The sequence below is a fragment of the Sciurus vulgaris genome, assembly GCF_902686455.1.
Source record: "Sciurus vulgaris genome assembly, chromosome: 16".
NCBI classification, from domain to species: Eukaryota; Metazoa; Chordata; class Mammalia; order Rodentia; family Sciuridae; genus Sciurus; species Sciurus vulgaris.
In genome coordinates, this window is record NC_136477.1 from 3,423,920 (window position 1) to 3,447,100 (window position 23,181).

Genomic DNA, 23,181 nt, shown 5'->3' on the forward strand with positions numbered 1-23,181 from the left:
CCACTCTTGGATCTGAACGGCAGCCTGGTCTCCCCTTGTGGGGGTGTGGCTGGGATGGACAGGCCAGCACTGTGGCAGACAGCTTGGACGAGGGAGCAGCTTTTGCCTGGTCCTCCCTGTCCCGTCTGTGTCCACTTCTTTGGCCTCTTCTCTTGGGCAGATGCCGAGGCCAGCAGCCATCTTCCTGCCATGCACTGGGGCAGAGCAGAAAGCACCTGAGTGTGGAGCAGCCGGTCCCCACGTGCTGCCCGCCCTGACTTGGAGCTGCAAATGTGTCTGCTGTGCTGGCTCTGGGGAGCGTGGCTCAGCCCGCGAGAGCAGCCTGGGCTTCCTTTGGGGTGTCCCTTCCGCAGCGGGCCGTGTGCTCCACCTGGTGTTGGGCTCCTGGGGACGCTGGGCCACAGCCAGGACTTGCTGTCTGGAGGCTCGGGACACCCTTCCCTGAGCCTCAGGCAGTGGCTGGGTGCCGCCTGGGGCCTGCGGGGCGATGCTGGTTCCTGGCGGAACGCAGCCTTCTGCAGCAGGAGTCTGCTCGGGCGGGAAGCACCTGAGCAGGAATCAGGCCTCCCTTTCCCGTGCCGAAGAGATGGAGGGTTGGTTCTCCCCCGGCCTGGGGGCTGTGGGTGGGTACCTGTGGTTCCCTCCCCTACTCAGTGGTGAGGGGGGGCCGGGCAGGAGTGCCCAGGACCTGGTGTGCACCAGGGTCTTCTCCTTGGGCTGTGTCGGGCTGGTTGCTGGTTCTGCCCTTAAAGGAGGCCTGGCTCCCAGCGAGGGCGGCCACTCCTGTCTCGCTCTCAGTCTGCACTCTGGGGTCACACAGGGGCTGTGTCCATGGCGACAGCGGCACAGCAGTTTTTCCAGGAAGAACCCAAGTATGGAACCTGCTCCTTCCACAGGGAGGGACTCTGGGCTGCTCCTGGCGGCCTACTGCCAGCTGGGACCCTGCCATCCCCTCAGCAGAGCCCAGTGCCGTGTGCGGGTCCTGCTCACTTCCTGCCCTCCGGTGGTGGCCCTGGCCCTGAGGCCTGACTGTGGCTACGGCATCCCAGCCAGCCACAGCCTTCAGGCTGACCCTGGTCTCTCACACCAGGATTCTTCCCGGGGAGCTCGCAGGGCTGTGACGCCTTCCTTCGGCACAAGATGACCCTCATCTCGCCCATCATCCTGAAGAAGTACGGGATTCCGTTCAGCCGGGTGCGTACGGGCTGGGAGACACCTATGTGGGGAGGGGGCTGGGGACCTGGGCCCAGTGGCTGAAATGCCCAAGGAGACAGGCTTGACCCTGAGAAGGTCCAGGGGTGGCAAGTTGTCCCTGAAATTGGCCACCAAGCCCCGCTGGAGGTGAGATGGCGGGGGAGGAAGGGTGAATCAAGCGGGGTCTGGGCTGGTGCTGCCCCACTGCCTGAGTGTTGCCCCACAGTCCCTTGGCCAGGCTGCAGTGGGGTACAGAATGGAAAGGCAAGGACCTGCTGTGGACCTGTGGAAGCCACCACAGAAGCCCAGGGCAGCCCTCCCGGCCTCAGGTGCACTGCCCAGGCCGCACCTCCTCTGGGCCCTGCGGCGTGGCCGCCTCAGCCAGTCTTGGCGAGGAAGCACGCTGCTTAGAAATGAAAGGTCTGACTGGCGTGCAGCCTGCTGCTCCCAAGGCTGCCACTCATCCTCGCAGAGGCTGTGAGGCTGGAGGTGCCAGGAGGCTCAGCAGTGGATGGCTGGGTGCCAGAGGGCAGCGCTCTAGGCACCCAGGTGACAGACACCTCAGTCCGATCAGGGAGCTCTGGCATCCCCAGGGGAGCATGCGGTGTGCCTGGCCTGGAGGCTCAGCAGCAGGTGTCCAGGACAGGCCTTTGTGGGAAGGCCAGGCCAGGCCTGTGTCTCCAGGTCGTCCAGGTGGGAGGCATGTGCACTATGGCCTGGCAGGCGAGGCGGGCCTCTGGGGATCTGGCGACTTGACGAGGCCCTGGCTGCCCGCTCTCAGCATATGCGTCGGCAGGGGACGGCCGCTCCCAGCCCCCAGTGGTGTGCACTGAGCGGGGTGTAGCGGGTGCGTCCTGAGGGATGCAGGTTCCACTCCCTCTTTTCTGTGGTCTCAATGGGGTCATCACCAAGAGACCTGCAGTTGGAGGACGGCTGTGCTCACAGAAGGGAGCAGCGCTGGTCCTCCTGCAGGTGCGTCCAGAGTGTGCCGTCCTGTCTCCACCGTGGGGTCTAGATGGCAGGTGGTGACCTGCCACACACCACAGCCTCTCCCTTGCTCCCGGCCTGGTGGCCTGGGCGTGGCCTGTGGGGCCGGGCGTCTGTGCCCATCCAGCTGGCAGGAGCAGCCCCTCCCAAGTGGCCGACGAGCCGCACACCCTGCTTTTGAGAGCAGCGTGGTCCCTCCTCTGGATTCCTGGCACCCTTCAAACGACGACTCCCACACTCCACTTAGGAGTCTTTGTCCTGGTGTTTACTTCTAGAAGGAAAAGCAGATCGAAGTCGAGCTTCTTAATAATTCAAGGCGTGTGTCCTGTAGTCTGCCGCGACTTCCTCGCCTAGTCGGCGAGAGCCTCGGCGGACTCCGGCCCCGGGCTCCTGCCGGTGCCCGTCCCCACTGACGGCCTGCTGCTGTACTGTACAGTGAATGCTGACAGCGTGACACAGGAACAGACCTTGTGGGCCTGGTTGTAGCCCCCAGGATGTGGATGTTTCGACAGGAGCAAGTTCTCGGTGTCTGCACCAGCACATGCTGTCCTGACCTTGGTTCAGGGAGGGCTTGTTGGGCAGACAGGCCGCAGTGTCCACCCGAGCCTGGCTCCTCCCTGCCAGCCCCCTCTTGTCTGGGCTTTCACACTTGGTGTGGCGGAGTCCCTGCTACCCTGCTGTACCCGGGAAGGCCCAAGTCTGGCAGCTTCCTGTGTGTGCTGCATCGGGAGCCTGCAGGCCTGCTTCTGCCCACGCTGTCCCACCTGTGAGAGAGACAGCAGGCTCTCTGGGTCAGCTCCAGTGGCTGGGAGTGCGGTCACTGCATTTTTATTATTAATTTATTTAGTTACCGGGGGTTGAACCCAGGGACCTTAACCGCTGAGCCACATCCCAGCCCTTTTTTTATATTTTACTTAGAGACAGCATCTACTGAGTTGCTTAGGGCCTCTCTAAGTTGTTGAAGCTGGCCTTGAACTCATGGTCCTCCTGCCTCAGCCTCCCAGACACTGGGATGACAGCTGTGCACCACTGCGCCTTGCCAGTAATTGCGTTTTTAAAGTCCGAGCCTTGTCTTGCGTGCTCTGCTACGTGCAGCTCTGACTGAGGTGGCAGAGGCGGGCCCAGGGCTCTTGGCTGTGTGGGAGCTTGCGGGCTCTCTGCGACACCGGCATGTCCTTTCCCTGTTTTCTGCCAACACTTCATCCTGCTGCATGAGACTGCCGCATGGACAGAAATTTAAAAATATGACTTAATGCACACTGACTCCCATGATTGGTGCAATTAATTATTTGAAAAGAAAAAATATCACGGTGTTCTCAAGGACTGGCTCCTCCCCCAAGCTGTGTGGTCTTGATTGACGCTTGATGCGGCGGCTGCTTTGGGAAGACAAAGCTCATCTCTGCTACCCCTACCCTGCCAGGCCTTCGACTTCTGGCCACTCAGATGAATCCGGCCATTTTTGCTCGCCTCGCGGGGGAGCAAAGGCGATTTGCAGCCTGAGAATACCTGCAAGCCCGCAGCAGCCAGGAGGCAGCAGTGCTGTGCAGGCAGGGCGGAGGCTAGAGGCCCTAGCGTGGACGCGCAGGCCAGCAGACACGTTGCCCTGGCCTCCCAGAGGCACAGCAGGGCCTCAGTGGGGCCGCAGGTGCTGGTGAGCCCTGGGCACCCTCTCCAGGGAGCACGGGCCCAGGCCCACCAGTGCCCTCTGCGCCCACCAATGCCGAGATGGACCCACGTCTGCAGGGAACCTCACACAGGGATGTTCCTGGTGGCTTCCTCACTGGAGCCCGAAGCTGGAAGTGGCCCACACGGCCATCAGCAGGGAGGGGCAGACAGCAGTGATGTAGGCTCACCACCCCTCGACCCAGGAGGAGGGGCACTCTTGGTGCCCGTGGCGGGGGTGCCAGCACGACCCCTGTTGAACACCACAGCTTGGCGCCCGTGCACCTGGAGAGCCAGCGAGACCTGAGTGGCAGAGCACGCCTGGGTGGGATTGCCTGGAGGGTGCGGGTCCTGCCTGGCCGCCGGAAGCCCCTTTCCTCTGAGGGGCCTGGGTTGCACCAGGCTCGGGCATGCCCCATGGCCTACCGCGTATGAACAGGCCAGGAGGAATCTGCTGGACCTCAGAGCCACCTCCCCTCCAAGCCTGGGTCCCTGCGTCTGAGAAGTGCCCTGCGAGCCCCGCGCCTCGGCCAGTGGGGGCCAACTCCACTGTTACCTGTTGTCCGTCCCCTGACACCGCCTTCCAAAGTGCTTCACCAAGGGGAGGAGCCGCTGGCAGCAGGGTGGGGTTGGGGGTCATCCACCGTCCCCACCCTGGGAGGGAAGGGGTGGCCTGGCATGAGGTGTGGCCCCCACTGGCCGGCAGTCCCCTCCTCCAGGCCTCAGGAGTCTGTTCTGGAGCCTGAGTCTGGGTCACTGCAGCCCCACCCAGGCCACACTCAGGCCAGCTCTCAGTCTGGGTCTGTCATAGATGGACAGTCTATCCAGGCCTTGGAACTGGACCTGGGCACAGCAGACCATTCTGCAGAGGTGACCACTGCTTCACGCTGGTTTCTGTGACCCTGTTGGCCTCATGCAGAGCCACTTGAGGGCATGATGGGAGATTCTGGGCCCAACAGTGACTTGCTACAGGTCACTCCTTCTTGTACAGGGGTAGTACAGTCCCCCAGGTGCCCTGTCCCTTTTCAGTGGCTCTGCCACTGCCACCAGTGCTGTTCGCTTCACTCCAGCCCCACCACATGGGGACACATGGCCGTGGCTGTGCCGCAGCCCCCTTTGAGGCAGAGGCACTGCCTAAGTGCCCAGCTGCGGTGCACAGTGGGGTGGGGGAGGGTGCTGGGGGGCGGAGCTGGCTGGCCACAGCGAGCTGCAGTGCTGGTGGCACAGCCGTGACCCTGCTCTGGGGGCTGGGCAGGCGCCTTGGCTCCAGAGCTCCCTGACCCTGCAGACCCCACTGGCTCCTCAGCTGGGCGCTCTGGGCACAGGCTGGGAACTCCTGCAGCCCATGCCCCTGCTCTGCTTGCCAGTGGCTCCTGGTGGCCTTGTTCCTGCGTCACTGGCCTGCCCCTCCTCTGCCCGCCTCCCTTCTCACCTGTGCCCCTTTCCCTCCTTAGATCACGCAGGAGGCTGGGGAATTCATGATCACGTTTCCCTATGGCTACCATGCTGGATTCAATCACGGCTTCAACTGTGCAGAATCTACCAATTTTGCCACCCTGCGGTGGATCGATTACGGCAAAGTAGCCACTCAGGTAGGTGCTGCAGATGTTGTGCGAGGGCCTCGGGAAGCAGGAAGGCCCAGCCCTGCCTCTGTCGCCAGGGCCCGGGGCTCCTAGGCAGCTGCATGTGCTCGGCCTGGGCCCAGCTGCTCAGCCAGGCTCAGCCTCTGGGGTCCTCAGAGAGCGATGCCCAGAGGCTTCCTAACTTGCACACGAGGGAGGGGACAGGCGGTGCGGTGGGTCTGCAGCGGGTTCCGCTCCCAGCTTCCCAGCCTGGTGGCATGGTGTGCTGGCCCTGGGTGTCCTCATGGTCCAGTCTGGATGGGGGCTTTATTGCAGTTGGCAATTCACTTGGGAGAGCTGCGAGGCTGAGGCGCACTCTTTAGGCCTCTGCCTTCCCATCCCTGGTGGGGCCCTCCTGTGGCAGCTCTGGGTGATGGCCAGGACCAGCCCCAGCTCCTCTTGCTGGCCTGGTGAAGAGCAAGTTCAGCGGTTCTTCCTGGTCATCTGTGCTCCTGGTCTGGGGCTGATGATGACCAACAGGTGTGACATCTGAACTGAGTGTTCATTCCCAAAGCTGACCCTTCACATGCTGTCCCTGCGTGCACTGTCTGTGTGGCGCTTACAGGCTGGAGGCCGTGCGAGGCCACCCTTGGGACATCCTCAGAGCTGCTGCTGTGGGGTGGGGCCTCGGGGTTCAGATGCCAGTGGGTATGCAAGGGCTCGTGAGCGCTGGCTCAGAAAACCTGACCGAACCCCAGAGGAAGCAGCAGGGGGCTGTTGGCTTGGCTCCTCCCAGGACCATCCCTGCAGCCTGTCGCTGCCTGTCTAGCCACGCGTCCGGGAAGCCACGCGTGCCCTTCTCCAGCCCGGCCCAGGGCATTGGCCCCGACTCTGGTGCTCTTCTTCTTCTGGGCCCCTCACTGCCAAGAGCAGACCTGCACCCTGCCAGCCTCCAAGTGTAGAACCTTGTGGTTCCTCCAGGGCCAAGAGGAGCCAGAACTGGGGCAAACTGGATTTTCCCCAGATCCAGATGGAGGTGCAGGGTGAGGGGAGGTCATGGGCCAGACCCAGGTGGCACAGCATGCTCTAGACCCCAGACCTTCGCCATTGTGGCTCTGGCACTACACTGGCGAGATGCCTGCTAGGTGTCTGGGACTGAGGATGACAACCATGCCTGTCTCAGAGTTGACAGGGAAGGCTGAGGCAGGAGAATCCCAAGTTCAAGGCCAACTTCAGCAACTCAGTGAGACCCTGCCTCAAAAAATCAAAAATCAAAAGGGCTCAATGGTGGAGCACCCCTGGGTCCATCCCCAGTTCCGAAAAGATATGTAGTTCTGACACACCTTGCACGCCCTTGTCCACATGGCCACGCAGACTGGCGTTTCTGGATATATTGGGTTAAACAAAATGTGTCCCGAGATGAATCTGACCTGCTTCTTTCCTGTGAACACGGCCGCGAGAACGCCAGTGCTGCAGCGTGTCCGGTGCTGCGTTCCCGCGGGCGATGCCGGCCTGCGTGAAGTGACTTCTCTATTTTTCTGGTTATTTGATTTTCCATGTTCATTCTTGTGCTGTAGTTTTTTGCTGTTGTAGTTTTGGTTGTGTGGTTTTGGCATTCCTGGGGATGAAACCTGGGTCCTTGTGCGTGCTGGGCAGGCGCTCACCACAGAGCTGCACCCAGCCCGGGTGCGGGTCAGGAAGGAAGCGGGCCAGTTGGGAGGAGGCCTGAGACACGCCTAGGGTCCAGCTCAGAGCATGGTGGCTGGCTGATCTTTGAGAGAAGAGAGATCGCAAGTCAGGATTCTTCTTCTGCAAAGGAGCAAACATCCCAGGCCTGTGGTTCTGTGGACAGGGAGTGTGGCTGTGTGTGCGTGGCGTTGCTGCAGGACACCTTGGTTGGCCCGGACCCGCCTGAGCTGTGGCTGGCCTACAACAATTGAGCCGTGAGCTGGCCTGGGCTCGTCTGGAGGTGCTGCCGGAGCTGAGACCGCAGTGGGGACTGCCCAGATATCAAAAGCAATTTTGGATTCAGCCATGTGTTCACAGACTAGTGACATTTGGGACATGCAGCTTGAGACGGGGCCTCCACGCTTACATTGTCGGGCGGCGTAGCGTGAAATTACTGAGCAAGCGGTGCGCAGCGCTCTGAGCAAGCTGGGGCTGGGGACCGTGTCCAGGTGCTGCGCCCCCTCCCCGGCCCCCAGCCGTGCCGCCCCTGCCCAGGCACCTGGTAGGGCCAGGCCCACCAGGGAAGGGAGGTGGCTGTGGCCCAGAACAGGGGCCCAGCTTGTTGCTCCCTCCGGAGGCTGAAAAGGCCAGTGTGCCCTTCACACTGAGAAGCAGGAGGCGAGGGCAGGGACAGCTGGGGTGAGGCCGAGTGGGCCCACCCTACCGCAGGACCTGCCCCGGGGCTTCGTGTGCCGAGCTGCGTCGGCACCAGCGGCTTCCCCGCATTGGTCGGGGGAGTCCCTGTCCTGCATCTTGGAGGCTGTTTCACCTGGTGGCCAGCTCACCTTCTTCCAGTCCCCAGGGTCCTTCCCAACGTGTCCTTGTCAATGGACTCCACTGTCCTGTGCTCGACCGGCCTCTGTAACTGAAGCATCTGGGCAGGGCTGCAGTCAGGGCCCAGGGCTAGGGCCAGGAGGCTGGCCTTGTCCAGGCTACAGAGCAGGCCCGAGCTTCACATTTTTAAGGATCGGGAGGGGCATCCAAAGACATGTGGCCTGTGACAGTTAAATGGGACCCAGATTTCACATCCCCAAGGTGGCTCGCCGTCCATCCTGCGGTCCCTGCCCTGGACAGGCTGCTCATTCTCTGGCTCCAAGGGTGCCAGTTCCCACTGCACACGCTCTCTGGCCGTACAGAGTGTGTCTCCACCCTGGCCCTGCATGCCAGCCTGGACTCTGGCCAGGTGGCCACTGAGCAGCCCCTCCTGCTCCCAGCCCCAGCCTAGAGTGCTGCCCCTTCAGCAGGGTGGCCTGACCGCTCCCCACACACCCAAGCTGACCCCACTGCCTTTGGATGTTCCAGATGGGCCTAAGATTAGGCCTGGGCACCCAGCAGGCTGACCTGGCTGCAGCGTGTGCTACCACCCCCAGCTACGCATCCCTGACTGCCCAACAGTGGTAGGAGGCGGCCCTGTGCCAGTGGGTCCCCAAGGGCCCTCCTAGCCGTGAAGTCCCTGAGAAAGGCACACTTCCCTGGGCGGTGGCGTGCCTCACAGCCTCTGGCCAGCACCATTGGCTGGGCTTGTCTGGCTGGCCACACGCACAGGCAGCCACAGCCCTTCCCTGCCCTGGCTTGGTGCAGGCAGGGCTCAAGAGCCAGGAGGGCCAGGCTGGTGCTAGAGGCAGAGTGCTGAGCCACACGCAGGGTAACAGGCTCCTCGGTGGCGCTTTTCCTGTCCCAGCTGTGGTGCAGGCCTGGGCCTCCCTGCCTGTCTATGTGGTGCTCAGGTGGCAGGAGGTCTGCAGCTGTCTGCACCTGCCTACCAGGGCCCACCCAGCCCTCCCCCAGAGCTGGGTGCTTGGTCTCCCCCTGTGGCTGGCCACCTCAAGTGACTCTGAGCTTCCTGGCTGCAGAAGGGGTACCTGAGCTGTTGCAGGAGTGGGCGGGCAAATAGGAAGGAGTGCACCATCCCTCGAACACTGGCTCTGGGGTCTGACCACGGCTCTCTGCCTTCAGCCCTCTGGACGCTGGGCCCAGAGTTTCCCTGGGGTGGCATCCTGGGCCCTGCGTGGTGCTGAGCAGTGTCCCCGGCCTCCATCCACTCCAGGCCAGGACGCCAGTCGTGACACCACACGTCCCCATCATAGCCCAGCGTCCCTGGGGCAGGACCCCCAGCACGGCAGTGTCCTTGGGGCGCTGCTGCCAGCCCTGCCCACCCGTGAGCAGGAATCTGAACAGGCACAGTGAAGGAGACACGGCCACTGCTGCCTCCCACGCAGCCAGAGCAGGAGTGAGGTGGCGGCTGCAGTGTGGATGGAGGGCCACACACGCAAGGCCACAGCATGTGACCCGGTGACAGGAGGCGTCCAGCACAGGAGCGTCCAAAGACAGGATGTGGGCCTGCAGGTGCAGGGCTAGCTGCTCCTGGGGACGCAACTTCCTCTGGGTGATGAGGATGTTCTAAGTGCGATGGTGGGAGAGTTCCAAGAACCGCTGGCCACGCCCCCAGGACACTCCTGTTACCTGAGAGTTCACTGTCCCCGTAAACCCTGGAAGGTCCAGGTGATTAAAAAAATCATAGACCCTGCTCCGCGCTCGCCAGACTCTGTGGCGCGGGCACCTGGGGGACGTGCAGGTCTTGCCTGGCACCCTTGCAAGGACAGAGGAGAGTGGTCCTGCGGGTCACGTCCACAGGGCCCAGCCCAGGCGTCTCGGACCTTGCTGTGTCCTGGCTCACCCGCTGGGCAGCCACAGCCACCAAGGGGCCGCCTGATTCCCAGAGGGAGCTGCCTGGCACGTGTGCGGATGGCAGGCCTTGCAGGGGTGGCTCGCGGGGTCGAGAGGCGCTCCTGCTCCTCAAGGGTGGTGTGCACGTGCCCACTGTTTCCGTCTGGCCGAGAATCAGGCTACGAGACTGCGTGCCACGTAGGTTAGCGGCACAGCCAGAGCCGCTGGGCAGGTGCTGGGCACGCACGGGCCTCGTCAGGAGCCCAGGACTTCACAGTGCCCTGAGGGCCGCTCGGTGGAGAGCTGATGGGGTTTAGAGCCTGCCTGGCACGGCCGGGGACCCTGCGCTCGGCTGCTCTTCCCAGCATCGAGGTCACTGCCTGCTGAGCGCGCAGCCTGGAGCCTCTGCACTCAGGGCCAGCAGGGAGGAGCTCAGCTGAATTTGGGGTGAGGAGAGGGGACTCGGATCCCAGGAGGTGGTCCACTAGGCTCCCCGTGACCCCGCCCCCACATCCAGGCTGGCAGCAGCTGGCCCCTCAGCAGCCCGGGTGCCATGAGCTCAATTACAGCAAAATGGGAGCAAATTGCTTGTGCTCGGAGGACTGTGTGTCTTCTGCTTGGTAATGACGCTGCCTGCTCTGGGTGATTAACCCGCGGCCCAGGAGGGAGTTGGCAGAAGGCTGGGTGGAGGGTGGCGGGATCGGGCCTGGGCGGGACCCACGTGCGGGCTCAGGTCTGCCGTCTCCGCCTCACTAACCCCCTGATTCATGGCCTCACAGGCCTGGTGCGTGAGGGATGCTACTGTTGCTTCGTGAAATATGTTCTCCCTGCACTCCTGCCGGCATGGTCCCTGTCACCCCCCGGCCTCCAGGCCCTCGCGGTGGGAGCGCCTGGTGTCCAGAGGTGCGCAGGAACGTGGGGGGGGGGGAGCAAAACGTCCCCCGCAGGTCCTGCACTCGCAACCCAGCACTACCACTCAGCCAGGTGCTTCTCTGGTGGCATCCCTGGCCTCCCCACTCTGCAGGCCAGGAGCATGTGACAACCACACATGTCCCCGTCACTGTGTTCCCTGGGGGCAGTTACCCCAGTTAAGTTCCCCTGTTTAGGAAGGCTTCTCAGAGAGCTGTGGTCACACCTGTGCAGGACCCAGGGTCTTTTCTGGGCAGGGCTGGTGGTCATGTGGTGGGACCGTGGGGCTGAGCTGCGTCCGGCCTTCCTGCTGTCCTGTGTGGACGGCTGGGTCTTGGCTGTGCTGGGCGCTGTGGCCTGGCGAGGAGCCTGGTGTGGGCACTGGCTCGGCGCTGAGTGTGCCACTGTGAGCCTGGGGTGCCTCGGAGGCCTGGTCTGCAGCAGGCCGCGCTCGGGACGGGGGGCCTGCCCTGGCTGCAGTGCCCGGGGCTGCAGCCTTCTCACTCGGGCCTTCTGCCTGGCCCTGCCGCAGACTCGTGGCCATGTCTGTGCCCCCTCCCCACTGTGCCGATGGTCCCTGGGCCTCGCTGCACGTGCAGGACCCCCCGCGGTGAGGGCATGGGGCTGTGCCTGGGTCTGTGCCTGCACACCGTGCAGCCCTGCGCAAGCCAGCACCCCATGCCTGCTTCCCCTTGGAAAAATGGGGCTCCGGGTGTACCTTCCAAGGGAACACAGGGTCCACTGCCATGGGGTCATCCTCATCTTACAGGCAAAGGGAGGCAGGAGCCCGTGGAGACACGCAGCGGCAGAAGGGGCAGGGGCGTTGGGCCTGCCTGGCCGGGCGAGCGCCTGTCTGCTGCTCCCAGGACCGACAGGTGCATGGCAGTCTTCCCTGCTAGCCGGGCAAGGTTGGTGGCCTGTGCAGGAGGCCCGTGTGTTGCCGGCCCCAGCCAGGGCTGAGCCCCAGGATCGCACCTGGTTGTTTCACTGGTGAAGCGCCGACTTTCCAGCGCTTCCTAACTGACTGGTTGGCATCAGCCCTCTCTGTGGCCTGGTGATTACATGAGAAGCAGGGGCGACATCTTTTCACAACTCCCAGCCTTCCACTGGTAGGCGTGGCCTCTTCCCTGTGCCCGGGAGCCCAGTGCCTGGTGTCCAGCCGGATGTGGCAGGTAAGCAGCACATTTGCTTCCCCTGAACAAGCCAATGGTCAGGCAGTGGGGTCCAGAGGTGGAGAGGAGTAAAGGACAAGAAGGGCTTCTGGCCCTGGGAAGTGGCCATGGGCAGGGCTGGCCGGGTAGTGGCAGCCAGTGGCCCAGGGAGGAGGCCGGAGTGGGTGCTGCCCTTTGCCAGGCCACATCTAGGCTCTGAAATGAGGGAGCTCCCAGACCTTCCTGGGGGCCTGGGGCTGAGGCCGCGTCTGTGTGGGGCTCCAGGGAGGGTCTCCCTGCTCCCTGAGGCTTTGCGACTGCGGCACTCGCCTGGCCTCATCTGCCCGGTGTCCTCTCCTCTCCTCAGCAGGACGTAGGCATTGGCGTGGCCTCAGCCTAACTAGTCCCATCCCTGAAGACCCCACTCCCAAGCAAGCTGCCCTGCCAGGGGAGAGGATGGCAGGCGCAGGAGCAGAAGGTGTCCAGAGTCCCTGGGGAGGAGCCTGGTGCAGTTGGGGAGGGTGGCTGGGTCCAGGTCCACCTGCCCCAGGAGGTCAGTTTCCTCTTGGGTGTTGGGGGGACACTGGGCATTTCAGCGAGGATCAGGGTATGCCGTGGGGGACCTAGGAGGCCAGTCTGTTGGAGAGATGCGTGGGCCAGGCTGTGCCCGTGTTACACCGTGTTCCTGCTGGGCCTCAGCCCACCTGGACACCAGCTGTGTCTGGAGTGCTCGTGACCCCAGGCGGTGTAGACCGAGACCCGAGCCTCCTCAGGAGCTCTGTGGTGGCGCTGCTGTGACGGGCACGTGTTCGGTGGGAACCCGGAGGGGTCTGGACCTGTCCCGTCGGGGTGACGGCGAGTCAGCCGGAGTGCAGCCTTGGCTCCCACGCTCGTTGCGCTCGTGGGCGCTGGGCGGGGCGCAGGGGCCGCACACGGGTCCTGGCAGCGGTTCTCTCCCCGCCTCCCGCTTAGGCAGTGTCCTCGATGTTCTGCCCTGGTTCCCGCACCCGCAGGCTGGGAGCTGGCGCGGCTGACAAGCTCGTGAGGGGCCCCGCGGTCAGGCGCTCTTTGGGCTGATGATTTTATTGAACTGCATTTAATGATTCTCTCCTCAGGCTGGTGGCTGTAACTCCTCTCGCCCACTTTGCATTTTACATGAGCAAATTCTACTATCTGTTCAGTGCTTTGAAACGAGATGGCCTCTGACTGATGCTGCGGAAGTGGGGAAGCGGGGCAGTCAGACGCTGCCGGCAGCAGGCCACACCCCCACGATCAGGGCGCCCAGCGCCAGGGGGCCTGGCCATCTCTGCTGGAAGGGTCAGGACCAGAGCCCCCAACCTGCCACATGCTTTAGGAACAAGACTGTCCCCAGGGCCCCCAGCAGGTGCAGGCGTGGGCATACACTGTCCCCAGGTCAGAGTCCAGCGGGGCCCCCAGTCCACTCAGTGAGGTGTGCAGGCCCCTCACTGTGCCAGGCAGCAGGAGCGGGCCATGTGCTCCCGGGACCCCAGAGGCCTCTGGGGAGGGCCGAGGCTCAGGGAGCAGAGCAGAGCAGGGCCAGCCCGGCACGGCGGAGCGGGCTCGCCTCTGAGGGGCGTTCCTGGGCCCCTCAAGCTCAGGGGCTCGGGGGCTCCCCGCAGCCCAGCTCTTGGCTCCTGCTGTGAGCTCTTTGGCAGGTGGAACGTGGGGCCACCCTGCCTGGTGCAAGACATGCCCTCTGCTCCTGAGAGGAGGCTGAGGAGCCTAGAGCTTTTTGTCCAGGGTGCAGGCATGGAGGAGGGGGGCAAAGTGGCAGGAGCAGGCCACCACGGGGGCGGTGCCCAGTGGTAACCAAGGGCCCCTGCGGCCATGTGGACGTGGCTCCCCCACCACAGGAGCCTGGAGGCCTCTGTGACTGCATGTGTGATGCCAGCGGGCCGGGGAATATTACATGACTTGGAAGAAGGGTGAGGAGCCCGAGGTTCCCTGGGGAACACGTTCCCAAATGTGCCGTGACCATGGAGGGGTGTGGAGCACTCACCACAGTGGACCCTGAGCTGCAGTGCGTGTGACCGCGGGTGCCAGGGCCACAGGTGGGTGGCTGCCACCTTCCCGTTTCCTTAGGGCTGTGTGACTGCTCTGGAAAGCTCTGCTCGTGTCCCTCGCTGGCCCGGGTCCTCCTGTGGGAGGCGCAGTGAGGGCGCCCTGGCCCTGCCACCTCCTCCCTGGGCTCCTTAGATCTCAGCCTTTGGGGCCCGAGGGTTGGTCAGCACTGGGTGCCCTCCACTGGAGACTGCCCACGCGGGCGAGTCTGGGGAGCAGTGGGCGGCGCCTGCCCAAGGGCGCTGGGGCGGGCCCAGCAGGCGGTGTCGAGACAGCCTGGCGGCCCACCCGCCACTGGTCTCCTACAGGCCTCACAGGAGACCGGTGGTGCGCAGTCTCAGTGACCTCCTCGGTTGTTGCGGCTTTCGGAGGCCGATTTCTGCAGCACAGCTGGGGCCGCAGGCGGTGCAGGCTGCATCTCCAGGCGCTCCCCTTGCCGTCCCAGCAGCGCATCCCTGAGGAGGGTCTGCAGCCTCAGCCCCACCCCACGCTGGTGGGTGTAGGAGATGGACGCTGGAGGCGGTTAAGTCAGCAGGCGGAGTCCCGTGGGAGCTCGGCCCTTACTGAGGGACCCCAGAGAGCTCCCTGCCCCTCTTCCAGGTGCCACGCAGGCGCTGGATCTGAGATGCAGAGCCCCGTCCTTCTGCCTGTGGCCAGCCCCCCCGGGCTCCGCATCTGGGGCTGCAGGATGGTCCACATGCAAGCGCAGGCCGTGCCCACCCTGGCTCCATGGTCGCTTGAGGCTGCCCCTTCCCACAGCAGCCTGCTGCCCTCCCTGGCTCCCTGGCTTGGCAGGGTGCCCTGAGGTGACAAGTGGTGGGACCCTCTGCGGCTCGCTGGGTGTCTGTGGTCACCCTGCCAAGGCCGTTCGCTTTGTGTGACAGCCCTGGAGTGTGCATGGCGAAGACGAACCCTGTCCCCTGGTGGGCCCGCTGGCTCCCTCATCTGCCCCTCCACGTGGCTCGCGGCCTGGGGAAGGCAGGGCACGAGCGAGGGCGGTCGGTGGCTCCGTCTGGTCTGCCAGTCGCTGCCCTGACACCCTCCATGCTTTGGAAAGACGCTGCCTTCTGGCTGCGGCCGTGGGCCCTGCTGTGCTCAACTGGCAGGGACCCCCCAGCCCCGCCCTGGTTGCTCATTTTCCTCGGAACTTGGCAGTGGCTTCTCGAGACCTGGTCCTGGATGTTGGGCTGTGTGATCATCAGTCTTCCTGGGCTGGGTGACAGCCATGCTGCCCCCAGCTCTTTGGCTTAGTGTCCAGGCACCAAGTGACAGGGCGAACCAGAGGCAGAGGCACTTAGACCAGCTCTGGGCCCCTGGGCTCAGTGGTCATGAATCTCCTGCTTGTCACGTGTGAATGGCATGCTGTGTGCTGAGCCCTGGCCTGGTGATCTCTGGCCGCAGGGCCTTTCCTAAGGGTCTGTGACAACCCCCTCTGAGGCCCACGTAGACTGACGTCGGGGCCCCACGTTGGGCCTGTGTGGCCCGAGTGGCAGGGGTGCAGCCTGGAGCCCTGCACCTGGGCTCTCCTGCACGTGCCCCTTCCTGCGCCCTGGCCCCTCCCTGCCCCGTGGGGGGCATGGCCTCTTTCACCGCCAGGGGTTCTGGAGTTGGCATTCTTCCACTGTGAGTGGCTGGTGGTGTGGAAGGTGGTGACCTTGGGTGACAGGACCTAAGGCCACTTCCCAGCTGGAATCAGAGGCTCGGACACTCCCTACAGGGAAGCGCGTGGGCCCGCACTCTTCAAAATGGGGCTGCTGTGAGTGTCCTGAAGGACACGCCTGTGGACGACGGCAGCACTCTGGAGCTGGTGCGGGTGGCTCTCCTCATGGCTGTGGCCTCCGCTGTGCCCAGCATCCCTGTGACTGTCGTGACTGCAAACCACAGCAGGGTCCAATGACCACGAGCACACGGGCGGCCCAGTGCCAATGAAGCTTTGTTCAGAGAGACCGGAGCAGGCCAGACAGGGCACTGGGCCTGCCCCGGAGCCTCGGGAGCCACTGGCTCCGAGCTCGTTGTTCTGACAGTTGAAAGGTGCGTGGTGGTGTTTGAGGAATTCTTTGTCCTGTTGAAGAGAGTTCGCTCGTCATTGGACCCTACTGCGTTTGTAGCCAGAGCGCAGATGCAGGGAAGAGCGTCTCTGCCCTGGAACAGTCCCACTGGCACCCTGCTAGCCCTTCCTGCCCTCTGCCACTCCCTGGGTCTGCCCGCAGAGGCTGGATGGTGGCCGTGCTTCTTCAGGGTGTAAGGGTGCTGCTGGGCCGTGCGGGGCGACGGCTCAGCCGCCCGCCGCCTCCTGGCTGTGGGGCAGCGCTGCTCCTCTGCTGTCAGAGGCCCCAGCGTCCCTTCTTCCTGGGGTGCCCCTCGCACGTGACTGAGAGGCCCTGGAGGCTGGCTGGGGGATGCCCGCTCAGGGGCCTCTGGTGCCGCAGCACCGCAGGTGCCGAGGGGGCGACCTCTGTCCACAGGCAGCACCGCTGGGGTGAGGCGGCAGGGAGCCCGGGGGGGGGGGGCAGGAACAGAGGGCCTGCAGAGGACGGCAGCCACACACAGAAGCTGGGCCAAGGCAGGGCCATCTTGGGGCAGAGATCCAGGTGGCAGGCACTGTGCCCCAGGTGGACCCCCAGCCCGAGTCTCACACTGCTGCTTTATCTGTCCCCAGCGGGTGACACGCTACTCATGGGATCAGCAGTGCCTGCCGGCCGCTGGCCTAGATTGGACTGTTAGATGGGTTGCCCTGGGCTGGACCAAACTGGAGTGGGCTGGCTGCACTGGACTGGACTGCTCTAGATTGCATTGTTCTAGGCCAGACTGGACCAGCCTGAGTTAGACAGCACTGGACTGGACTGGGTCAGGCTGGGTCAGGCTGCACAGGTTTAGATGGGGTGGGGTGGGGTTGGACTGCCCTGGGCTCTGCACCCAGGTGCCGGGGTGGCAGGCATCTGAACTGCCCAAGGTGCCTACGTCGGGCCCTGGACACAGGCAGGTCAGCAAGGGCCACTCAGACTGCCTTCCCCCTTCAGGTCCAATTTCTCCATCAGAAATGAGTGAGTTGGGCACACTCTCCTCATGGGCTATCCATCTCTGTCACAGTGCTGGTGGGGACTGTCCAGCTGGGGACCAGAGAAAACGGTCAACCTAGTAACTGCAACAGGTCTTGATGAGAACATGTGTCCCAGAGGGTTGGAGCCTGGAGGGCTGGTGGGGGTCCTGAGCTGTGGGCAGGTCCTGAATGAGAATGATGCGACTTGCCTATTGGCTGCTCTCCCTGGGCGCCCGAGGTTTCTGCTGAGGCCCCTGCTTCCCGCTGCCCGCGCTCCTCCCAGGTGGCCTTGGAGCAGGGCGGCTCCAGACCTGGGTGAGGGCTGCCCCCGCAGCTGCTCACGCAGACCTGAGCACGCTTGCTCTCTGCCCTAGCCCAGCCAGCAGGCTCTGGCAGTGGCTGGCTGCTTCCTAAGGAGGACACCACCTTTGTGCTCGCCTTAGGGTCTCACTTTCTAGAACCTTCTGAGGGAAGCCAGGCCACAGCTCTGTGGCCCTTGCCCCTGTGCCTGCACCACAGGCTGTGACCCCTCCCCAGGGCCACGCCCTCTCCTGCCGTGTCCTTCTCGGGTGCCGACACTTACTCTTCAGAATTCGCGGGACACGTTTGGGTCCGTGTTCCCAGCAGCCCTGTCCCTGCTGCAGATAGGCCTGTGCCAGCTGCTCCTTTGGGCGGGTGGCGCAGCCATGGCAGAGGACACGCCAGAAACCCGGCCAGCCTTGGCTGGTGGAAGGCTGGGGCCGCGCCAGGCTGGGGTGCGCCTGTGGAGCGTGTCTGCGTGCCCCCGGGGCGCACACAGGTGCTTTTTAATTACTTAAGGAAAAGCAATTGCAGAGCCGCTCAGTACAAATCCCTTAAGCCGCTGCTGACAGTGGCGCCCGGGCGGCCGCAGCCCAGCCAGGACGCTGAGCATGGGCGCCATCTGCGCTCCCGACGCTACAGCCAAGTCACGCCGCGGCCCTGCTCTCCGGCGCCGTTCCCGTTAAATGACTCACTTGGCCATGAATACTCCCTCCCGCTCGGCATGGTCGGGTCCTCTGTTCCCAAGTCCCTGTGCCGGGCCAGCACCAGGCAGTGCGGCTGCTCCTGGGGGCAAGGGCGGAACTGTGGGGGCTCCACAGATGCCGGCACCCCGGAAGCCTCCAATTTGGGGCCACAGACCTGTGTCTGCAGAGAAAGGAGGGAGGTTTGAAGGCTTGTCGGGAGAGAGGACGGCTTGGTGATGTCCAGTTCAGTCCCTCCCTGTATCCTTCGGCACTGTCGAGAATGCGGCAGTGACAGCTGGTGGTCCTAAAAGCACCTGGCTTCAATCATGGCTACCCTTGGGGACTGGCCAGACAGGGAGGCCGAAGCTTCCAAATGGGCTTTCGCGGCAGGACCAGAGCACGTCAGGCGCCCTGTGCACGGGTCCTGGCTCTGGCCTTCCAACAAGGTGGGACTCTGTCCTCAGAGCTGGGGCGCCTGCAGCTGCACAGCCTCCGCCTCTGCGTCCAGATCAGGAGTCAGCAAGTCACTGCCCTCCCCAAGGCCTGGTCTTTGTGAATAAAGGTGTTTTTTTTTTTTTTTTAAATTGTAAACCAATGGGATACATGTTGTTTCTGTTTGTCCTGGAGTAACAGCATACCATTTGCATAGTCATGCATTCACATAGGGTGATGAGGTTTGATTCATTCTGTTATTTCTCCCCCATCTCTCTTTTCCCTCTATACAGTCCCTCCTTCCTCCATTCTTGCCCCCTCCCACCCCCCATTATGTGTCATTATCCGCTTATCAGCGAGATCATTTGTCCTTTGGTTTTTTGAGATTGGTTATCTCACTTAGCAGATATTCTCCAATTTCATCAATTTGCTGCAAATGCCATAATTTTATCATTCTTTATGGCTGAGTAATATTCCATTGTGTATATATATATACCACAGTTTCTTTATCCATTCATCAATTGAGGACATCTAGGTTGGTTCCACACTCTAGGAATTGTGAATTGAGCAGCTATGAACATTGATGTGGCTGTATCTCTGTAGTGTGCTGATTTTAAGTCCTTTGGGTATAGGCCGAGGAGTGGGATAGCTGGGTCAAATGGCGGGTCCATTCCAAGTTTTCTAAGGAATCTCCACACTGCTTTCCAGAGTGGCTGCACTAATTTGCAGCCCCACCAGCAATGTATGAGTGTACCTTTTTCCCCACATCCTCGCCACACCTATTGTTGCTTGTGTTCTTGATAATCGCCATTCTAATTGGGGTGAAATGGAATCTTAGTGTAGTTTTGATTTGCATTTCTCCTATTACTAAAGATGGTGAACATTTTTTAACGTTTGTTGATTGCTTGTAGATCTTCTGTGAAGTGTCTGTTCATTTCCTTAGCCCATTTGTTGATTGGGTCATTTGTATCTTGGTGTAGAGTTTTTTGAGTTCTTTATAGATTCTGGAGATTAGTGCTCTATCTGAAGTATGATTGGCAAAGATTTTCTCCCACTCTGAAGGCTCTCTCTTCGCATTGCTGATAGTTTCCTTTGCTGAGAGAAAGCTATTTAGTTTGAATCTATCCCAGTTATTGATTCTTGCTTTTATTTCTTGTGCTATGGGAGTCCTGTTAAGGAAGTCTGATCCTAAGCCAACAAGTTGAAGATTTGGACCTACTTTTTCTTCTATAAGATGCAGGGTCTCTGGTCTGATTTCAAGGTCCTTGATTCATTTTGAGTTGAGTTCTGTGCAGGGTGAGAGATAGGGTTTAGTTTCATTCTGTTGCATATGGATTTCCAATTCTCCCAGCAACCATTAGTTGAAGAGGCTATCTTTTCTCCATTGCATATTTTTGGCACCTTTGTCTAGTATGAGAAAATTGTATTTATTTGGGTTTGTGTCCGTGTCCTCTATTCTGTACCATTGATCTACCTGTCTATTTTGGTGCCAATACCATGCTGTTTTTGTTACTATTGCTTTGTAGTATAGTTGAAGTTCTGGTATTGCGATACCCCCTGCTTCATTCTTCCTGCTAAGGATTGCTTTAGCTATTCTGGGTTTCTTATTCTTCCAGATGAATTTCATGATTGCTTGCTCTATTTCTGTAAGGTACGTCATTGGGATTTTAATTGGAATTGCCTTGAATCTGTATAGCACTTTTGTTAGTATGGCCATTTTGACAATATTTGAATAAAGTTTTATCAGCACCCAGTCTTGCTGATTCATTGACATATCATGATGCTTTTGAGCTACAGCAGACTGAGAGGTCAAGACAGAGACCTTCAAGGCCAAAAAGGCCTCCAGCTTGGCCCTTCATGGACACACTTGCCAGCCCCTGCCCTCGACCCTGGGTCGTCTTCCCCCTCCCTCCCTCTCACAGTAGGGAGATGTTGCTCTCCCATCTTCTCTGTCTCCACCTGGTACCTAGCCAAGAGACCAGAGCCCCCGGCAGCCTTTGTGGGTCTAGTGCGCATGGCAGGGCTTTGGCAGACAGCCAGGAAATGGCTGCTGTGGACTTCAGAGTCATGCGCCAGACCTGGCTTCTCTGGCCCCAAATTCCCCAAGGTTGTCCCTGAGGACAGTGGGAGTGGGGTGGGACAGCTCTGTGCAGTGCCAGGGGCTGTGGTGGGTGTCAGCTCCTCCTCCTGTGAGTCTGCTGCTTGCCAGGGGTTCCACACAAGTGTCCCACCTGTCCTGAGTGGAGTTTGCCTGAGTCTAGCAGGAGGCCCGCCGCGCCTGCCCTATGTGCGGCGTGGCAGTGCTGTCCTTAGTGAAGGGCCCCCACGCCCCAGCTTCCTCTCTGGCAGCCCCCTCCCCCAAGTCCCTGAGGGGTGGCTCTCGGCTGAGTGTGGCCCTTGGAGAGGCCCAGGAGGAGGTGCCGCCCTGGGAACGCACCGCGCCTGCTCCTCCCTGCGCCCGCTCCCTGGGGCTGCTGACTCGGCCCCTCCTCCGGCTCTTAGACCGTGCTGTGCGCCTGTCTGCCTGGGCCTGCGCACTGAGGGAGGAGGTTTCTGTGTGAACTTCACGCAGGTCTCAGGCTGGTCGCCTCGGGCTCGGCTGCTGTGCTCCGCTCTCACCCCTCTCGGCCTGCCTGGGCATTTGCCAAGTGTGGCCAGGACTCCGCTGCAGGCCGGGGGTTCACAGTGGGGTGTGCGGCTTGAGAACCGGCAGCGACGGCTTTTTCCCTGGGGAAAGGAGCTGCCACCTCCCGTGTCAGTCAGGAGAAGGGAAGGCCAGCAGCAGGCCCGGGTGGAGGGCGGGCCGCGAGGCCTCCACCGGCTTGGGGCGCCTGGAGCCGGGGCCTCCTTGCCAGGGCCTCAGGCGTCTGTCTCCTGTCCCCGCAGTGCACCTGTCGCAAGGACATGGTGAAGATCTCCATGGACGTCTTCGTGCGCATCCTGCAGCCTGAGCGCTACGAGCTGTGGAAGCAGGGCAAGGACCTCCCCGTGCTGGACCACACGCGGCCCACGGCGCTCAGCAGCCCCGCGCTCAGCTCCTGGAGTGCGTCCCGGGCCTCGCTGAAGGCCAAGCTCCTCCGCAGGTGGGTCGCTCCTCCTGCAGGTGGGCCAGTCCTTCCTCCTCTTCTCTTCCTGATGTGTCTCCTGCTTCCGGCCAAACACGCTCCTCAGCCTGCTGGCTCCTGGGCGCCCGCTTGGGCAGGAAGCACGCATTCACCAGCTGCCAGCTATGCGAGCCCCCCGCCCTCCTGCCTGAGGCTGTGTGGAAGGTGAACAGTGCCACTCGCGTTTGAGGTCCCACAGGTGACCGCTGAGGCCCGGTCCATGGGGATGGCCATGGGGACCCGACAGTCCCTGCCTCATGGCAACCCCAGGGTCCCCACCCAGCAGCACAGACGGCCATGCCAGCGTGTGTCTGCGCCTGGCAGGGGAGGCGGGCCAGGCACTGTGCCTCCACTGGCCGGGGACAAGGGAGTGGGGGTCTGAGGAGGACCTGGGCTCGCCGCAGGGGGTGGACACCCAAGCAGCCCCGCAACAGCTACGCCTCTCAGGCACTGCCGCCCACTGCTGATTCTCCAGGTAGGGTCAAGTCTCCAGGGCTCTGAGCTGCTTGCAGCCACGTCTATCCCTGGAGTTCCTTCCGCTTTGGGCCCCAAAGAGTAGTCAGTAGCCACCAAGTGTGAGCTGGAGCTGGGAGGATGCAGGGGGACTTGGCCACTCCTGCTAGGGCCAGTCATTGGGACTTTGCACCCTTGGCATCTCTGGCATGTCCACTTAACTCAGCAGGTGGCTCAGAGTCCACGTGTATGACAGACCTTCAGTGAAGGCATGCCAGTGGCTGCGTCCCCATGCCGGTGCCTTGAAGCTCTGACTGGCCGTGGACATCCTCGCTTGTGGGGGGAACATGGTGGTTTCTTTTCGAACTTAAAAACTGTGAGTCCGTCTTGGTGGCAGGCCACATCTGAGCGAGCAGCACTCTGGCCCCTGGGCCCTGGCTTGGAGGGCCGCCTCCCCTGCCCTTGGGGCACTAGCTGCTCCATCAGCAGATGCTTGTCACTTCTGGCTGGACCCGAGGCCCGACCACCAGTCAGGGCAGGGCATTGTCTGAAGTCCAGTAGGCCTGGCTGGAGCGTCCCCCAACTGGTTGCTTGTTCTCAACATGACACGTCTGTGTCTGTTGGCCTGAGTCTGCGTGGTGGGTGGCTTGGGCCTCGTCCGCCCATTCCCCTCTCTAGCCTCTCTTAGTGAGTGCTCAGCTGTTCTGGAATGGTCTCACGGCTCTTCCTGACAGCCTCCTGGCCTATAGGTGAGGCTGTCCTTTCTGGGTTCCTTTGTTGTCTGTCCTTTGGATTTCCTGCTCTCAGCCTTTCCCAGGAAAAGCCACCTCGTGTGGAGGTTGCTCAGGGCTCTGGCAGCTCCCAGCAAGGCGGCGGGCAGCGCAGCAGGCCTCCCGCTCCGCCCTGGACGGGCTATTTGCATAATGGTTAATTGATTGTGGCTCAGGCTAATTGGTCAACAGAACGGGTTGCCAATAAACAGGCGCCACATTCCAGGAGCAGAATGGGATTAGAGGTTGTCTAAAGAGCCTGCCAAGACTAGACGCCGAGGACAGAGGACAGGCCGCCAGAGCCGCCAGGCAGGGCGCACTGCAGAGGCTTGCGGAACAGCTCTGCGGCCCCGCCTGCCGCCCCTTCCTAGACGCTAGCCTGCTCCTTTCTGGGGTGTGCCGAGCCTGCCTGCCCTCCTCCCTCCTCGCTGCCCACGAGCTGTGAGGCTGGCAA

The 23,181-nt window shown here is 62.1% G+C and overlaps 1 protein-coding gene across 1 annotated transcript in view; it reads left to right on the forward strand.

Moving 5' to 3' along the window:
- Positions 1-23,181, forward strand: part of KDM4B (lysine demethylase 4B) — a 116,202-nt gene that overhangs the window by 67,624 nt on the left and 25,397 nt on the right. The window contains 3 exon segments of the mRNA XM_079116302.1: positions 1,091-1,194; positions 5,298-5,435; positions 21,287-21,483. Coding sequence (XP_078972428.1) covers positions 1,091-1,194; positions 5,298-5,435; positions 21,287-21,483 — 439 coding nt within the window.